Source organism: Formica exsecta, unplaced genomic scaffold (genome assembly GCF_003651465.1).
Source record: "Formica exsecta isolate Colony F162 unplaced genomic scaffold, ASM365146v1 scaffold175, whole genome shotgun sequence".
Classification (NCBI taxonomy): Eukaryota; Metazoa; Arthropoda; class Insecta; order Hymenoptera; family Formicidae; genus Formica; species Formica exsecta.
Genome location: NW_021849067.1, coordinates 336579 through 352541, shown reverse-complemented (window position 1 = coordinate 352541; position 15963 = coordinate 336579). Strand labels below are relative to the sequence as shown.

Below are 15963 nucleotides of genomic sequence, written 5' to 3'. Positions count from 1 at the left end.
GAGAATAGCGGTTTATATCTTTATTTGTAGATCATCAGGCTATGATAATACTGAGCTAATTTAGCGATTTAACTTTAAACGCGACTAACACAGGCGCCACTATATATATAATACAGCGTATATTACATTTACCCAAATTATTGTATGTTCGTACGATTACGCTATACACTATATCTATATGTTTAAGGATTATTTTATAAGATTTAGCTATTTTATTTTAATATTGCTCGCCACACTTTTATACCGCGAATATTCGGCTGGTAGCACCTCATTAATATTGTGTATGTACTCACTTCATTAATGTCGATTTTAATTCTAATGCAGATTATAATACGATTGTTGATTTGTTTAATTATCATCTCTCTTCGCGCTTGAGCAATATAATGCATTATATAGCAACGTATTTTGTGCAATGTTCGTTGATATATTTATTACCGAAAGCGTATTTTTCCCGAGAAATATGTCGTCGAAAATTTATAACGATTTTATAATTTCAAGATTGCACATAATAGCAGCATTTAACATTCACTGGCAAATATCTGCAATAAAAGGATAAGAAATAATATCATTTTTTCATAGTATTTTCTGATCGTATCTCGAAGTGATTTCATGATATAATTAGTTCAAAATTACTAAATAGAAGTGTTTGGAAAGACTGATGGTATATCAATTATCAATCGAGATATGTTTCGAAATAGAGCATATCATATTCCACACTATTTTTTCGCAAATGTTTGATTTATTTTTTCAAATAATTCAGATAATTATATTCTCCTCACAATTATTTTATCGCAACATTTCGAACAATTTCGAAGTTCTCAGATTTGTATTTTGCAATGTATCTCACATTCAAGATCAAAATTCAAATATTTCAATGAAACTTAATCACGTAAAAAAAATTCGAATTAAAGTAAAGTTTTCACTATTTATTGCTCTTTTCTTTTTTTAAAATATAAATGTATTGCATTCTTTTAAACAACTAAAGATGATATTAATTAGAGACATTCTCAAATTTCGCGCGTGTGTGTGGCATGCGCATGCGCAAAGTTAGACATCACACACAAAGCAATAAGCTGAATGTGGCCGTGAAACTCTTTCGACTGATCGATCAATCGCACAAGCGATTGATCGATTTGCATAGTCAACTTTGCCCTCGTGGAGGTAGTCATTTCCGGTATGTTAGCTCTATCGTCCATTTTTCCCGACACGCGCAATGGAGATAGAGCCATCTTGTTCCAGAGTCCGACGTGGCGGCCGGACTGCCAGGCGACTTGCGATTCGACATGATTTTATGTAAGTACATATCACATTAACGTTTGCGTTCTTAGCGTTGTTTGTCAGTCGATAATGGTGAAAATGCTCTGTTGAGAACAATACGAATCTTTGCATCTCGGATGCAATTGAACGACGCCTCGGAGAGCCGACCACGCCGCGTGTCCGCCAAAGCAATTTTTGCGGTACATTAATCGTTATCTGTTCGAGGTTTTTAACGATGTACAATTTTAATACTATATATTCATCGAACCTCATTCGGAACGATTGTGCCGAGAGATTTGCGATTATGCTTATTCAGCGTTGTAATTAATTCATTGCAACCTCGCCGGATGTAACCGCGCGAGTACGGTTTCAGAAAGCATGCTTTACAAAATGTAATATATACAAGAAATTATTTATTATCATTTAATTTATTATTATTACTATTTAATTTATTATTATATTATTGCAAAGATATGCACATAGTAAAATTTAACTCGATATAATATAATGTAAAGAGTGGTGGTAAATGTAATGTGTATTGTTTTTTTGTAATAATTTTATGATATACACACACACAATATATTAATTTGTGCATTTATGTAAAGCATTTATGTATGTTATGCTTATCATAAATTCAGTTAAAAAAAAAAAATAAGTGCGATATATTTTGGTGTTATTTCTTTTTTAGCTGCTGTGCTATCGCTAGTATTGGTGGTGCTATGTGCGCACTCTACATTCTCAGAAGTCTCGCAGTCGACAAATTCGTATTTGTCGGTAGCTGATAGAGTCCGTTTGAAGAGCATACTTGAACCGGGATTTCAGCTACAAGATATACCTGCGGTATATTATGCTACCAATGGATACAAGCTCCTTGGAGAAGCTATACCGAAAATAGATGTAATCTTCCTTTTTCACAAGTTTCACATGTAACATTTCATATGTTTAAAGAATATTCGATATATATAAATTACTATGTGATGAAAAAAAGCTATATTGAGATTCCATGATTATTTGATTAGTCTTTCTGATTGTAATATTTTCTTCTTACTATAATGTATAATGTCTCAAATTATTATATTGGTAGTATTTGTTTTTGTTTAGACTATCTGCAAGTATTTGATAAAATCCAATGGAGAAAACATCACACCTGAAACAGCATTTTACCTTGTCTCTACATGGAAAGCTATCGGAGACTGTCAAGAGTTTCCCACAAATGTTGTAACAAAGGTAATCAATGTTAATGATCAAAAGACAATGTCTATGATATTTATATAACACATAATGATGTCTTTATAATACTTTCGTTCTACTGTACAAAGAATGAAGATAACAATTATCACTGAATTAAAAAATCTTGGAAATTATTATAAATAGTTATAAATAATATTTGCATCACAGGATATTATATGGCAGACTTTTATTTGTACAGGTATTGACTAATGTTATACAAAAGGATGCTTCTACACTGTCTGATCTGTATTATGCAGTGAGTGGCTTAACAGCTTTATCACAAAAGATACCTGCTGCCAGAATTGATAAGTTAGTGAAATTAATACAAGCTGCTTTACGGAAGGATGACAGCCTGTGGAAGTAAGTTATTGTATGTTACCTTTTTTAAGAGATATATTAGCATTAATAATTAAAAAATTATACTATAATTGTAATGATGTTAATAAAACTTTCGTTCTACTGAATGTGAATGAAGACAGCAATTAGCACTGAACAAAATATCTTGAAAATTGTAAATTCTTATTTCTATTTTGAATACTACGAGTGGTAATTTAATAATAAACTTTATATTATTAGCTTGGGATACACATTCCATATTGCTGCGGACATTGGTGCGCCAGCTGCTTTTGCTTTTGACCGTATTGAGGATGCTGTGGTACAGGCTGACGAAGTGGATGGCCAATATTTGCAATTTGAGGGCGGTCTTTCTATTACGAGTACGACACTTAATCTTCTTCTATATATAATTTTGAGAGTTAATTGATTTTTTATTTTGATTATAAAATCGATTCTTATAGGTTTCCTTGTCAATGGTATTTTTAAATTGTCTACTTCATTGAAAAAAAAGCCGCCACTAAACTTTCAGCAAACAGTTAAGTTCGGCAACTATCTTCTCTCACGACGTTCTGTGCAAACTACGAAAGGCGTTGCAACCTTATTGTCGGCTTTAACCACTTTGGTAGTTGACAGTCCCGAGAAGCCTGTTTGCATAACTTTGGCCGATGGAGGAATTGTCATCTCTAATGAGCAACCATTGGTCACGGTTAAAGTTTGTGATATTCTTGGTCAGGCACTGTTAACTGTGCCTAAGGTTGTTGCAAATTCCGCCACGAGAGTGGGAGATGATGTTGTTATTCTTAGCAATGAGAATTTGCAACCGTCTACAACAGACAAGTAAGCATCTTCCATTATAAATATACTTAATCCCCAATACTTTACTGGATCAGCCTTTTCATGCTGACATCAGCTATACCTTGGGGCATAGCGATAGTTGTTGAATAATCCCTTTAACCTTTTTTTTTAAATATAATTAAGGTTAAGAAATTCAACAAACAATTTTCTAATTTTTCTCATTCTATATTAGAATCTAACGTTTTGTGTCTATTTACAGGACTCTGTTCATGATGAATCTTATGAATGTAAAACCCGATCGCGGTTTTTATAAGATATCGATAACCGCGGCTTCGGTCACGAACACGATTACGGTAAAGGTCTTGTCTGAAGCGTTATTAGACTACTTGGAAATCGGAACAGGCGATGCTGATCAAACCACTCAGCCAAAACTTACAAGGTATTTATTATATTATATACTAGATTTTATACGTTCAAGATTCTATATTTATTGCCTTAAATTTTTAATGATGATTTCATCAATTTCAGAGTAAATACAGAGTCTCCCTCCGGCAAACTTGAACATAAAATAGAAGCCGATTCGCAGCAGAAGCTAGTCATGCGTTTTTTGTTGCGCGACTCAGCGAATAAGAAACCGATGCGCGTGCATCAAGCCTTCGTACGCCTTACATCCGTTTCTGCATCCATTAGTGATAAGCGAGGTCACGAAATCTTTTTCGTTGCCGAGCCCGACGCTGCTCATGTTTATAAATTCGACATGGTAAATTTTCGAGCGCTTGTATTTCTTTAAACAAAGATTTTACCTTTGTATACATTATATCTGCCTCTTTCGACGTTTATATAATTTCGTAAATAATATTGTAGCCGGTTGGAACAGCAGCTGCAAATTTTGGTCACCAGAGCGGAAACTATAATATGGAATTAATTGTCGGCGATGCCGTGATCAATAATCCATTCCGATTCAACATTGGTACGGTGACTCTGAAATTTCCCGAGTTGACCTCGACGGAGGGTGCCGATAAGAGTGCCTCTTACAAACAAAAGCCAAATATGTATACTACTAAACCAGAAATAAAGGTAATTTTCTTACGCATTTATGTATGTACATTTTTATATATGCCAATGCTCGTTAGTGACAGAGATTCTTCGATAATTTTGTCACTTCCAAAACATTGGCAGAGAATTATTACGTCGAAGTCAGTATAATATATTCACAAAAATTATATATGTGCAATATTTTTTGTGCTTTGACGAACACTGATTCCTGGTTGAAAGATTGTCGTTGAAGCATTTCTCCAAAAATTTATTTTTAATTTCAGCACATGTTTCGCGAGCCCGAACGCAGACCACCAGCGTTTGTATCGAACTTGTTCACAGGCTTGTGCTTGGCACCAGTTCTACTATTATTGATTTTATGGGCTCGATTGGGAATCAATATCTCAAACTTCCCCTTGTCTCTCAGCGCGATTACATTCCATCTTGGATTAGGAGGTAAATGTTAATTATCTGATAGCATACACATTAATATATGATAAAACTAGCACGATAAATAAAAATTGAAAGAATTCAAACAATTTTGCCAAAAACAATAATTAAGAATATTGTAATATAGTAATATGTAATAAGCCTGATATTGCTTGACAGATGATGGCATATAGTTTATCTGTTTTCATCGGGCGCATAGAAAATCGTGATGTTTTCGCAAATGTGATTATATTCCTCATCATATTTGTAGCCCGAAATTCACTACAAAAATCTATATTAATAAGTTATGGTAGGGATACACAGATGCGAATATAACCATGATTATTTTATTTTCAGGAATCTTTGTGTTGTTCGGCATTTTCTGGTTGAAGCTCAATATGTTTGTCACGCTGCGATATTTACTGGGTTTTGGCGTTGTTACGTTCCTCGCTGGCAATAAGATGCTATCTCAAATAGCACACAGGCATAAATCGTCACGTTAAGTTATATTTATATGTATATCTAAGTGTTTGCAGTTGCAGTTTAAAGTGCATAATAAATATAAGACTGCCATTAGCAAGCCCAAACGGCCAATCAAACTCGTTGAAGTGGTAGAAACATCGTTGAGTTGTTCTTTCACCTGTCATAGATGTACATAAATCATAAAATATATATAATCGTTTATTTTATTTTATTACACTGAATACTGATTACGTTTCACATAAGTTCTAATAATTACAGATCAATATCTTGAAGAAATGAGATAAATAAGGTTGTAGATAAGTGATGTAAGTTGCAGATCATTGAATTTGCACCTACGATAAAAGAATAAGTAGCAGATATAATTTTTTTGTCACAATTGAAAGTTATTAAATTATTTTGTACTTTTTTCATTCTTCTCTCTTACTTCTTGCATTATATAAGATCTGATATATTCACGTAGACGATTTGCCTCGTCCTTTAATCTGTCCTTTTCCGATCGCAATTGCATAGTGATTATTTGCGCGGAGCCAAGTCGTCGCCAGAAATTTGTTAGATCTTGAAAATCTTCAATCTACATTCCAAATATTTCTTAAAAATTCTATACTATCTCAAAAAATTTTTTATGGTGAAATTAACCTGGCGGGATATATCCCAATCTGGTATAGTCTGATCTGATAAAGGAGGTGATGAGTTCTCCAGCTTCGTATGACCAGGAAACGGAATTATTTTTTCACGTTGCGTTTCATACTTGCTACAGATTTGCATGAGCGCGAGCAATCGTTTACCTTTCGTCGCAAGATCTTTTAAATGTTTTATCGTCTTGTTGTATTCAATCGACAATATCTTCAATTGGTCTTTGTCTTTCGTCTGTTCTGAAATTGTTTCACATTTTTCAATATGTAATTCTTATGGTTTATTTTTTTCTTTTTATCAATAATTACGATAATATTTTTGTTTAATAGAAAGTGTGCATGAACACGCATGATTGATAAATTTCCGGCGACGACTCCGTCCAAATAATCACTCACTGTATATGTGTATATAAAAAAATAAATGATGATGCGCACCTGAAATAAAACGGGTTTTCACAGTCCAGTAAGCTTTCTGGAAGAAATTATGTTCATCCAAAATTTCAGAAGTTTCTGTTTTAGCCGAAGCATCGTACGTTGCTATTTTGCCTCGAAACTTTCGTATCTCTTCGAAAAGATTCGTTGTTCGTAACAATTGTTGTGCGATCACTTGCTGATCCTTTTCGTCTTTCTCTTTGAGTGCCTCGTAATATTTTTGACGATCCTTCGTTTCTATAATGATGTCATATTGATTAATATATTCGATTAGCTTGCACTGAAGAAACAGAAATATGACCTTAACATAAAATTAATTTGCATTTGACAAATATGTGTGATTACAGATCCATAGAGCAACTGTCATTTCGAAGATTATAGTTATTTATATTTAATTAAAATTATATTAGGCATAAATGTTTTCTTAATTTATTTATTCTAATAATTTTAAATTCTATACAAGTTGTTTTCTCACGCTTACTATTTTGATAATCTGATAGAACCCGTCGCAGATCTTCCCAGAAGCTTCGCAATTGATTTTCAAGTTGAGCCGCAGAAATTCTGCGAATATCCTTACTGTCTTCCACGAATGCATCGATCTTGCCTTTCAAAGATATAATTATTTTAATATATTAATAAAAATTAAATATTTTTGTGTAACTAACTGTGTAATTGGATTAAAATCTTGCATAAATTTATATGACGCATTTCATTTCAGCTCGGAAATATTTTTATTTCATGCTTTTTGTCAAAATTCGCCTTCATTAACTGAATCATCAATATATGAATAAAATAAAATAAATAACTTCAAATTATCAATTGTATTTACGATATATGTTAAATTAATCGAAACAAAAGAAATTTTGATGTAATGCAAATATTAATAATAACACCTAATACAATGCTCTTGGCATTGTTTAATGATTCTTCTAGTTGTTGCTGAACACCGTGAGTGATTAATTGCAACAAGATTTCGTCTTCGTTCTGCCGATGATAGATTTTGCCGACCTCAACGTCCGTCTGCTCAAGCGTCTCGTTTAAGGTTTTTCGATAATTCCTTTCTTCGCGTTGCATTCTCTCCATGTACGTTCCCAACAATCGATCTATGATTTCAGTGTGTGATCTTATATTTCTTTGATATTGCTCTTCGCTCTCGGCAAACTCGTCCATCAAAAAACTTATCCTGAAAAATATAAAGATATTGCTAAAGAATATGCAAATTCTCTAAGGAAATATCGACTCCCAGGTTCATCATCAGTGAATCATATTAAATGTTAAGATTTTTGAAACACTGGAATTTTTTATCAAAGTAGTTTGTGTTTTTTGAATATTATTCTTTTCTTCCGAAAATGCGAATAAATTAAAGACCAATATATATATTATAAATGTTAAAAGTGATAAAATATTCTCTTAATTACCAATTCGTGAATCTTAATTTTTAATAGAATTCTCTTCTGAAATTGCTTGCCAATCTATCTAAATTTAACACTTATAGTGACCTGTAGTCCTTGATGTCGAGAGCTCGATCGAAGTTACGCCACGCAATTTCCACATCCTCCGCGATCTGCGGCATTTTAATTCTCATCATCATCTCTCGCCATAATGTACGGTAACGCTTTGTATTTAAAGCACCGAGCTCGATTTCGCGCATCATATGTTCTCTCCTCAATTTTTGAGCATGTTCCTCAGCTTCGCGTTGCCTCTGTTCCTTGATCCATTGTGCTTTTTCCAACTTAATCAATCTCTCTCCTCGTTCTTCATTTAAAGCGGGTACCTTTTTTTATCATATAAGTTACTTTTGAAATTTTTTCTAAAGCAGGACTTTGACTCATATTATTTGCATTTCAAGAATAGAAAATTTACTTTTATTTTATTCTTTACTTGAATTTATTTTCAGTATTTTAATATATAAATTAACACGATTTACAAATCAATATAATCTTATTTTGCAATGTTTACTATTCTTCTGCATGAAAAGGACTTTTTCAAAATGTAATGATTAAAAATTATAGTGTTTCACTCACCGCTCGACGCATTTTTTAAGACACGTTGTAATTATATAAAGTTGTACGTGTAATTTCGTGTAAAATATGTAGGCTAAATTTTTCTACATAGGGCATGTTTCTCGTGATTCTCTTATTTTATTTTTCGTCTTCTTTTTTTAGTTCTTTAAAAAACCAAAAATATGTGTAATATATGAATTACAGTTGGTAATAATAGAAAGAGTATTCTAACAAAATTCTAAAAATTGAGATTTACTTATTTTAATTGAAAAATTATTTACGATAAAAAATAATATTCCAGTTGGCCAAGAAATATTTTCATGTAATTTCGAAAGCCTTTTTTAAAAAGTTCGCATATTTGTTTTTATGATTTGTATACATTTTGTCGGTCTGTAGCAAAAAAAAAAAAAAATTGTTGTCAAAAACACCTCTTTTAATTGAAATAGAAATAGATTTATCTGCGCTTATAATTGATCATCGATCAAATATCTTTCAAGGTGTGCTGCTATGAAAATAGCTAACGACAGAGGAAACGGGAAAGTTAAGTCATTTAGCAGAAATCATGATGGTATAATTAAATTAGCATCTCACTTTTACGATGGCTGGCTCATTAATGGCGAGGTCACGTTATACATATAGATCGATTTACATAGAAAAAAAGACATGTGACACACCTTTCTAACAAAGAATATTATTTTATTATTACGTAATTGAAATGCCTCGTCTAGGTCATCTAGGTGTGTCTGAATTGTTCTGATTAATGTCATTATTAGCGTAATTAGCACTTTTGTTTGCAATATTAATCCGTTTTATACGTTACAGTCGTAGATGATGAAAAAAAATCAATGATCTAAACGAAATCCGGAATTCCCTGGAGATCCTTATGCTAATTCTCGTATTTACTATGGATTATGTAAAGATATGGAGATGCGCCTGTTCATGTCAATGTCACGATGAACGTAATTCATCTATGTAAATAAATAAATTTAATTTCTTTCTGTTTCTCTTCTCGCAAATTGCCTCTCGTTTATTATACTTAACAAATTATTATTGAAAGATTTGAATATTCATAAAAAATATTTCAGTATAATAATTTCCATATAAGAGTTCAGAAAAAGATTTACATGCAAATAAAGTTTCGTATTATTTAAAATTAATTCATGCATTCGCTACTGCACTTATGCACTTGACTACATAGCGTACAGAAATGTAAATATCTAGGAAGCACTATGTAATGTCGACGCATCTTGAAAGTTAATGGCTATGTTGAAACAATGCCTGAGGATTGTGAGAAAATTTCATTCAGCGAGATTTTAAAGTTGAAATTCCTGTCGAGTCACTGGATGGGTTCAATGTCAGCACGTAAGGAAATGAGTTCTCGCCCAATTCGGCGATTCAGAAATCAAGGGAATAAGAGAGGACAAACAAGCGACCGGCGGCAACAGGTCTTGGCTTTCGACAGGTAAGAGAGATATTTAGGTATACATTCACAGATACGAAGATGTAACGTCTTCCCGTGGAATTTGGCGTAAGGTTTCCGGTAGTAGGGGCAGTCTGATCTCATCGTATAAAAGTCTTTGGAACCAGTGCTTTGGAAAGAGTTATTCTCCACCCGAAAACGTGATCTCAACAAGGTACGTGGTACATGATCATACTGTGTAATGAGAGGCTCGTAACTTTTTTAGTTTTCCAAGATTCGTGATAATAAAATCTCTCACAGAGAATGCAGGTTTCAACGAATTGTTTAGATCTACTTTTATTTCCACATTAAAATAGAGATGTTAAATTTCGTTACGCACTTTTATCTGAAAACAATATATAAGAATACAATATTGAAAAAGTTTGGAGAAGAGTGAGTGGTGACTTTTTTTATTTGTGCTTTTAATTATGTGGTGATAAGCACCGTTGAATCTTTCAGATAAGAAAGCTTTATATAAACAGATTTTGAGATAAATTTTATTAAAAATTACCTTCTCAATTTTAATATTCGAATCACAAATTAATTCGCTATCAAATAATGTTCGATGTTTTTAGTTTTTATCTTTTTACCCTTTCTGACAGCTGTCCTTATATCTCTTTTAGATGAAGTACATTATAGTGCTGGCTGCTGTAGTGGCCGTGATTTACGCTCAAGCGGAACCTGCCGACGAATCCGCACCGCAGCAGACGGTGATAGTACCTACGTCGGACATTATTCCACCAGCAATATCACAAGTAGCAACGAGCGAAGTGGCCGAAGCGCAACCACGTAATAAGAGAGCGCCGATCCTCCTGGGGAAGGCACTTCTAGGCGGTGCTCTTCTTGGTAAAGCCGCTCTCGGCGCCGGAGTTGTGGGCGCCGGAGTTGTGGGCGCCGGAGTTGTGGGCGCCGGAGTTGTGGGCGCCGGAGTTGTGGGCGCCGGAGTTGTGGGCGCCGGAGTTGTGGGCGCCGGAGTTGTGGGCGCCGGAGTTGTGGGCGCCGGAGTTGTGGGCGCCGGAGTTGTGGGCGCCGGAGTTGTGGGCGCCGGAGTTGTGGGCGCCGGAGTTGTGGGCGCCGGAGTTGTGGGTGCCGGTGCCCTCGGTGCGGGAGCCTTGGGTGTCGGAGCTCTCGGTGCTGGATTGTACAAGGCTAAATAGTGAGTTGTTTATTTCTGAAAGTATATACTTTATGTATCTTTAAAAGGACAAATGTCCAAGAAAAACGAGAACAAAGTTGCATTCACATTAGATTTATTAGCTTAAAGCTATAGTAAAGTTATAGTAGGACAATTGGCAAAATAGCAAATACAATTAAAGTTGTCTTTGTTAATCAGTTCGACGACGCCAATTCTCAAGTATTGAATTTGGTCGTCCGTTTATGACAATTAAATTAATGTTAATTGATGTGTAAAAATTTTATACACTTTTACTTTTTGAAAAATTTCACCAAAGTTTGCGTGTCGTCACTATTAGCTCAATTCTCATGACGCTAATCAAATTTCACTGTATCGAAAGTTCTAGTTAAAGATATTAGAGCAAAAGTGTCAAATACTTGTCGGTAAGATTGCGAAATCCTTTCTTTTTAGCTATGGTGGCGGATACGGTGGATACGGCTATGGTGGATACGGCGGATACGGCTATGGTGGATACGACGGATACTATCCCCGTTATCATGAACGTTACTATCCCGATTATCATTATCACAATCATTATCACAGCTATCCCTATTATAATAGTTATTATCCCCGCTATTACGGAGCAGGCTACGGCTGGTAAATTGATTCCGATTTCACAATGTATCGTGTAAGTTTGATATATATTCTATTAAAATTTTAAACTTCTATGTATTTGTTCTATACTGGAAATTGTTATTTTTCAATATAGTTAATATTTCAATCAAGTTTAATTAAGAAATACAGTATATATTTCTATACCAATAAAAATATTCTATAATATTTCTCCTAAAAAGAAAATATCAATTTTTTTTTTAAGCAAACAATTACGGAGGTACAAATACTTTTGTATGATTCATTCTATATATCTTAAAATCAATATAATAATCGATATATTTTCTTGCAGATCTCGTTAATGCGAACAGAATTATCTGCCATACGATTTACCGCCATTTCTTGTGGATCATTATTTATATATTAATAATAAAAGCTACCTTTCTTTTTACGCAAATATTTGTCCGATATTTGTACATTTTTTATATGTTTAGAAGCAAAATGTGTTGGAGAGAAAAGCAAAATTAGATGTATTACAACACATGTTTTTAATACTGTTTGTAACGAAAGTTGTAAATAAAACCAGACAAATTAACCGTTCATGATTACTATCACCCATCAATCCGTCTTTTACTGACTCTTAAAAAATTATTTTCACTGGTAAAAATATAAAAAATATATTCTTTTATATTTTAAATATTTGGTAAAAAAATACAATAAAAAAAATATATATATATATTGTACATATTTACATATAGATGTATCATGTATTTAATAAAATACATACATAATCACGCAGATTTAAAGACCTAATATATCTAATTTTGCTAATCTGTATTGTCGTGTTTGAGTATTCCTGACAAGAACAATGTTAGACTTTTTACTAACAATTTCGAGTAACGAGGGTAATGTGACATACCCAATGCCAATACCTTTTGCATGGCTGAATGAAAGACCACCTATGGTTACATATCCCATAACTTCTCTATCGCAGGAATGACGAACTTCTGTACATTCTGGGAGATACAATTTTGACATTCTTACCGATTGATTTGATATAATTTTGCGATGTACTGAAATCGACGTATATTCAATCGCGTTTGAACTGCCAATAGATTTCTTCAATAACTTCAACACATTATCTTGAAATGTCTTCTTTCGTTGAACTCTTTGCCGCCTTAATCGTTTCAATAGCGCCAAGTGATTTTTACGTAGCATTTTACGGGACTTTTCATTCGGATCAGTGTGACATTTTTCGACAGGACCAACCCACTTTTTATTATTTTCAAGCTTTTCCATATCTTCGTGCGTCGGTATGCATATGATCGCGAACTTCTTCGGCGATCCTTTTCCTACCATAGATAATTGGACATGTACCAAGCAGTTTTTATATTCATCAAAATCTTGAAAATTGAACTGTGCATTTTGGGCAGTTGATTTGGACTTTGCATTCTTAACAGGTTTAACAGGATGAATTCCCGTTTGTAAAAGTGATAAAAGTTCGCGGTTTCTTAGAACATAAAAATTTTCGATGTCCGACCAGCCCTTGGTTAAATTTTTCCAATCGCAGAAGAAAGGGCTACGAATGCCAAATTTGACATAGTTAACTCTTCTATTTGGTGGATAACAGAAATATTTATTAATTAATTCTTCCTTTGAAATCAATGCCTCCCTTGTATAAGCGGGACTGTTGGGATCGTCAATGTCGGGTACGTTTAGCTGTAAACTTTCAAAAGCTATCAATCTGGATTCTCGAAGTGCACCCACTCTTGCACATCGCATTATAAATGCAAGCCAAAATGGCATTGCCCATCCAGATGGTATAATAATATCTATGCTGGATCCTAAACCTGTTAACAATATTTTTATAATTGCAATTGAGAAATAATGCATTTAAAATTCCATAAAACTATTTTATATATTATAAATAATCGTCAATTATATTTATTAATTATATTTATTAATTATATTTATTACATACCAGTAATAGTTCCCGGCTTCTGAATAAGAAGTATTGGTATTTTTGCCATTATGTCTTTGTTAAAGTATTGATCATTTGCCATACCAGGTACAAGACATTCACTTCTAAGCTTGTTAATTGTGCTTGTAGATACACAAGAATTGCTTACAATATGGCGTATTTGTGCATCCCAAATAGGAGAACAATTTGAATCAGTTGGTAGCTGATAAACTGACTTTAATTGAGAAAACGTCTCTGATTTACATTTCGTTCTTTTTTCAGGTAAATAAAAGCGTGGATCTAAAACGATTAATCCAATAATCATATTTGTTGGTAGAAAATTTGGTGATCCCAAAAACTTCATTGATTGCCACAACTGCTCCTGTATCTTAAAAGCTTCCATATTTTCTCTTTTTTTATAATATTTAGTATGCCACAATTTTTTCCCAAGATCTTGTATATTCAAATCTTGGAAAATTGAGGTATTTTCTTTACTTTCGTCAATTGCCATTCTCTCCATAGGTTGCGTAGAGATATTGTTGTCTATTGATATCTTACTTGCCTCTAATTTTTCATTATTTAACGAGCTATCTTGTTCTTCTGTAATAATGCGATTCATCTCTGGATCAAAATCTAGCTCAGTTAAAGATGGTATTTGTAATGCTTCTCTTAATACATTCAAAGCCAGTGGCCCGTGGAGTCGAAATCTATTTAATGCATTTCTTAATACAATCATTTTACAACCTGCATCATTTGTGTACAAGTAATTTAAATCATGCGTAATATCGGTCGTATTTCGTTCAGCATTATTCTGTTTAAACTCAAAACTCGATATAATCTCATTAAGAAAATCATTATAAAAAGCAGGATGTACCCATATCCAAATAGTTCTAATATCTGCCTCATTTGACCTCCAAAAAAAATGCACATTACCAATAGGAAAATGTGGATAACCATTCTTTTTAAAGAACATTAAAGTACCTTCCCTATGACCATTGGTGTATATTTTTGCAGCAAAAGTTAATGTCGATGGATTACAATGTGTTTTCAAAGTTGTTTTCAACAAACTTTCTTCTCCTACTATTTCGATACAGGTATAATAAGAAATATCTTGTAAAAGACAGTGTTTTGTTATAGCTCTGTAATTGGCTCTAAAGCACTTGTCGTTTGAATAACTTGCAATTCTATATCCCCATTTGTCGATCATGTGAAAACGTTTTGCATGCCAGATATGAGTTTCTAACCAGATTTTATTACGTTGTCTGCGACTGTACTCGGAAAGTAAATTGCGTGGTCTTCTACGATATTTTCGGGATGGTCGTTTATTCGTTGATGGTAAATTTTGGCCATTTGCCGATTTTGCCATTTGTGCTGAATGTGCCTCTCGCAATCTACGTGGCAGTCTTTTAACATTGTGAGACATGACACGTCTACGCATATATATAGGAAGCTTTTGAAATATTAACTTGGTTTGTTTAGGATTTTCTGTAACAAAAAATTTTTTTATTATCTTAATTATAATTGAACCTTAAGATTTCATCATTGAGTTATAATTTTGCTTGTAAGAAATCGTTTATAAAAAGAAAAGTTTTACTTTATTCATCAATATCAAACTTTGCAGTCTTTAATTTTGAATCGTTTAAAACTAAAAAAATTATCAGAAGAGAAAGCGTAGTACTACGACCCAAAAGGATGGAAATTTATATAGAAGATTATATTTAAATATTACATTGCAAAGTGTATGTATGTACATACCAATCGAAGATGTCATCGCAGAAATTTCACGGGCTCGTGAAGAGACAAATTGCATAATAGATACTTCATGTGGGAGTGACTCGGATCCTCCCAAAAACTCATCAAATTGTTTCTTCTTTTCTGCCATAGCGTTCGAGTTCGTGTAAAACTTTTCACGTTTTCGCGCCTAAGGAAATTTTATACGATCGTTAATCCGCGCGCTGCACTGATTGAATGAACCACATAACCACAATGTGTTTTCTCTAGCACAAACGATATAGTTCATGTAGACTCGGTAGGTAACTCGGAAAGTTTGCGCGACAACAGGAGATGCAACAGCCAATCAACTTACCGCTTTTTTATAAAAACGAAAAATTGATTGGCTATTTTTTCTGCCTAGATTCATTATTTGTATTCTATCTGGGTAGGCCTTTATTTGATTAATTGTAAGA

At 33.5% G+C, this 15963-nt stretch overlaps 4 protein-coding genes across 7 annotated transcripts; 2 read left to right on the top strand and 2 right to left on the bottom strand.

The window, feature by feature from the left end:
- The first annotated feature begins 1187 nt into the window (after window positions 1-1187).
- On the top strand, window positions 1188-5776 carry LOC115233491 (dolichyl-diphosphooligosaccharide--protein glycosyltransferase subunit 2). The gene is made up of 11 exons (XM_029803967.1): window positions 1188-1293; window positions 1946-2154; window positions 2359-2484; window positions 2687-2847; window positions 3064-3203; window positions 3285-3660; window positions 3878-4057; window positions 4147-4378; window positions 4483-4695; window positions 4938-5109; window positions 5440-5776. Exons 1-11 carry the CDS (start codon window positions 1284-1286, stop codon window positions 5583-5585), a joined length of 1965 nt encoding a protein of 654 aa, XP_029659827.1. The 5' UTR covers window positions 1188-1283; the 3' UTR covers window positions 5586-5776.
- On the bottom strand, window positions 5755-10803 carry LOC115233493 (dynein regulatory complex subunit 2-like). 4 transcript variants are annotated; one of them, XR_003883782.1, is made up of 8 exons: window positions 10682-10803; window positions 8654-8796; window positions 8129-8403; window positions 7523-7812; window positions 7111-7233; window positions 6633-6866; window positions 5990-6437; window positions 5755-5897 (listed from the first exon to the last, which is right to left on the bottom strand). XR_003883782.1 is itself a non-coding variant. In XM_029803970.1 (7 exons), the coding sequence occupies exons 2-7, from the start codon at window positions 8663-8665 to the stop codon at window positions 5818-5820; spliced, it is 1014 nt and encodes a 337-aa protein (XP_029659830.1). In that variant the 5' UTR covers window positions 8666-8796; window positions 10682-10803; the 3' UTR covers window positions 5757-5817. The 4 variants fall into 4 exon arrangements, 3 of the variants coding, with proteins under 3 accessions (XP_029659830.1, XP_029659829.1, XP_029659831.1); XM_029803970.1 differs by lacking the exon at window positions 5990-6437 and having other exon boundaries at window positions 5757-5897; XM_029803969.1 differs by lacking the exon at window positions 5755-5897 and having other exon boundaries at window positions 6126-6437; window positions 10603-10689.
- On the top strand, window positions 10153-12401 carry LOC115233463 (acanthoscurrin-2-like). Its single transcript, XM_029803905.1, has 3 exons — window positions 10153-10266; window positions 10715-11247; window positions 11677-12401. The coding sequence occupies exons 2-3, from the start codon at window positions 10715-10717 to the stop codon at window positions 11864-11866; spliced, it is 723 nt and encodes a 240-aa protein (XP_029659765.1). The 5' UTR covers window positions 10153-10266; the 3' UTR covers window positions 11867-12401.
- Window positions 12402-12529: 128 nt separating this feature from the next.
- Window positions 12530-15825, bottom strand: LOC115233490 (ribonucleases P/MRP protein subunit POP1). Its single transcript, XM_029803966.1, has 3 exons — window positions 15533-15825; window positions 13799-15262; window positions 12530-13667 (listed from the first exon to the last, which is right to left on the bottom strand). Exons 1-3 carry the CDS (start codon window positions 15657-15659, stop codon window positions 12619-12621), a joined length of 2640 nt encoding a protein of 879 aa, XP_029659826.1. The 5' UTR covers window positions 15660-15825; the 3' UTR covers window positions 12530-12618.
- Between the last annotated feature and the right edge of the window lie 138 nt (window positions 15826-15963).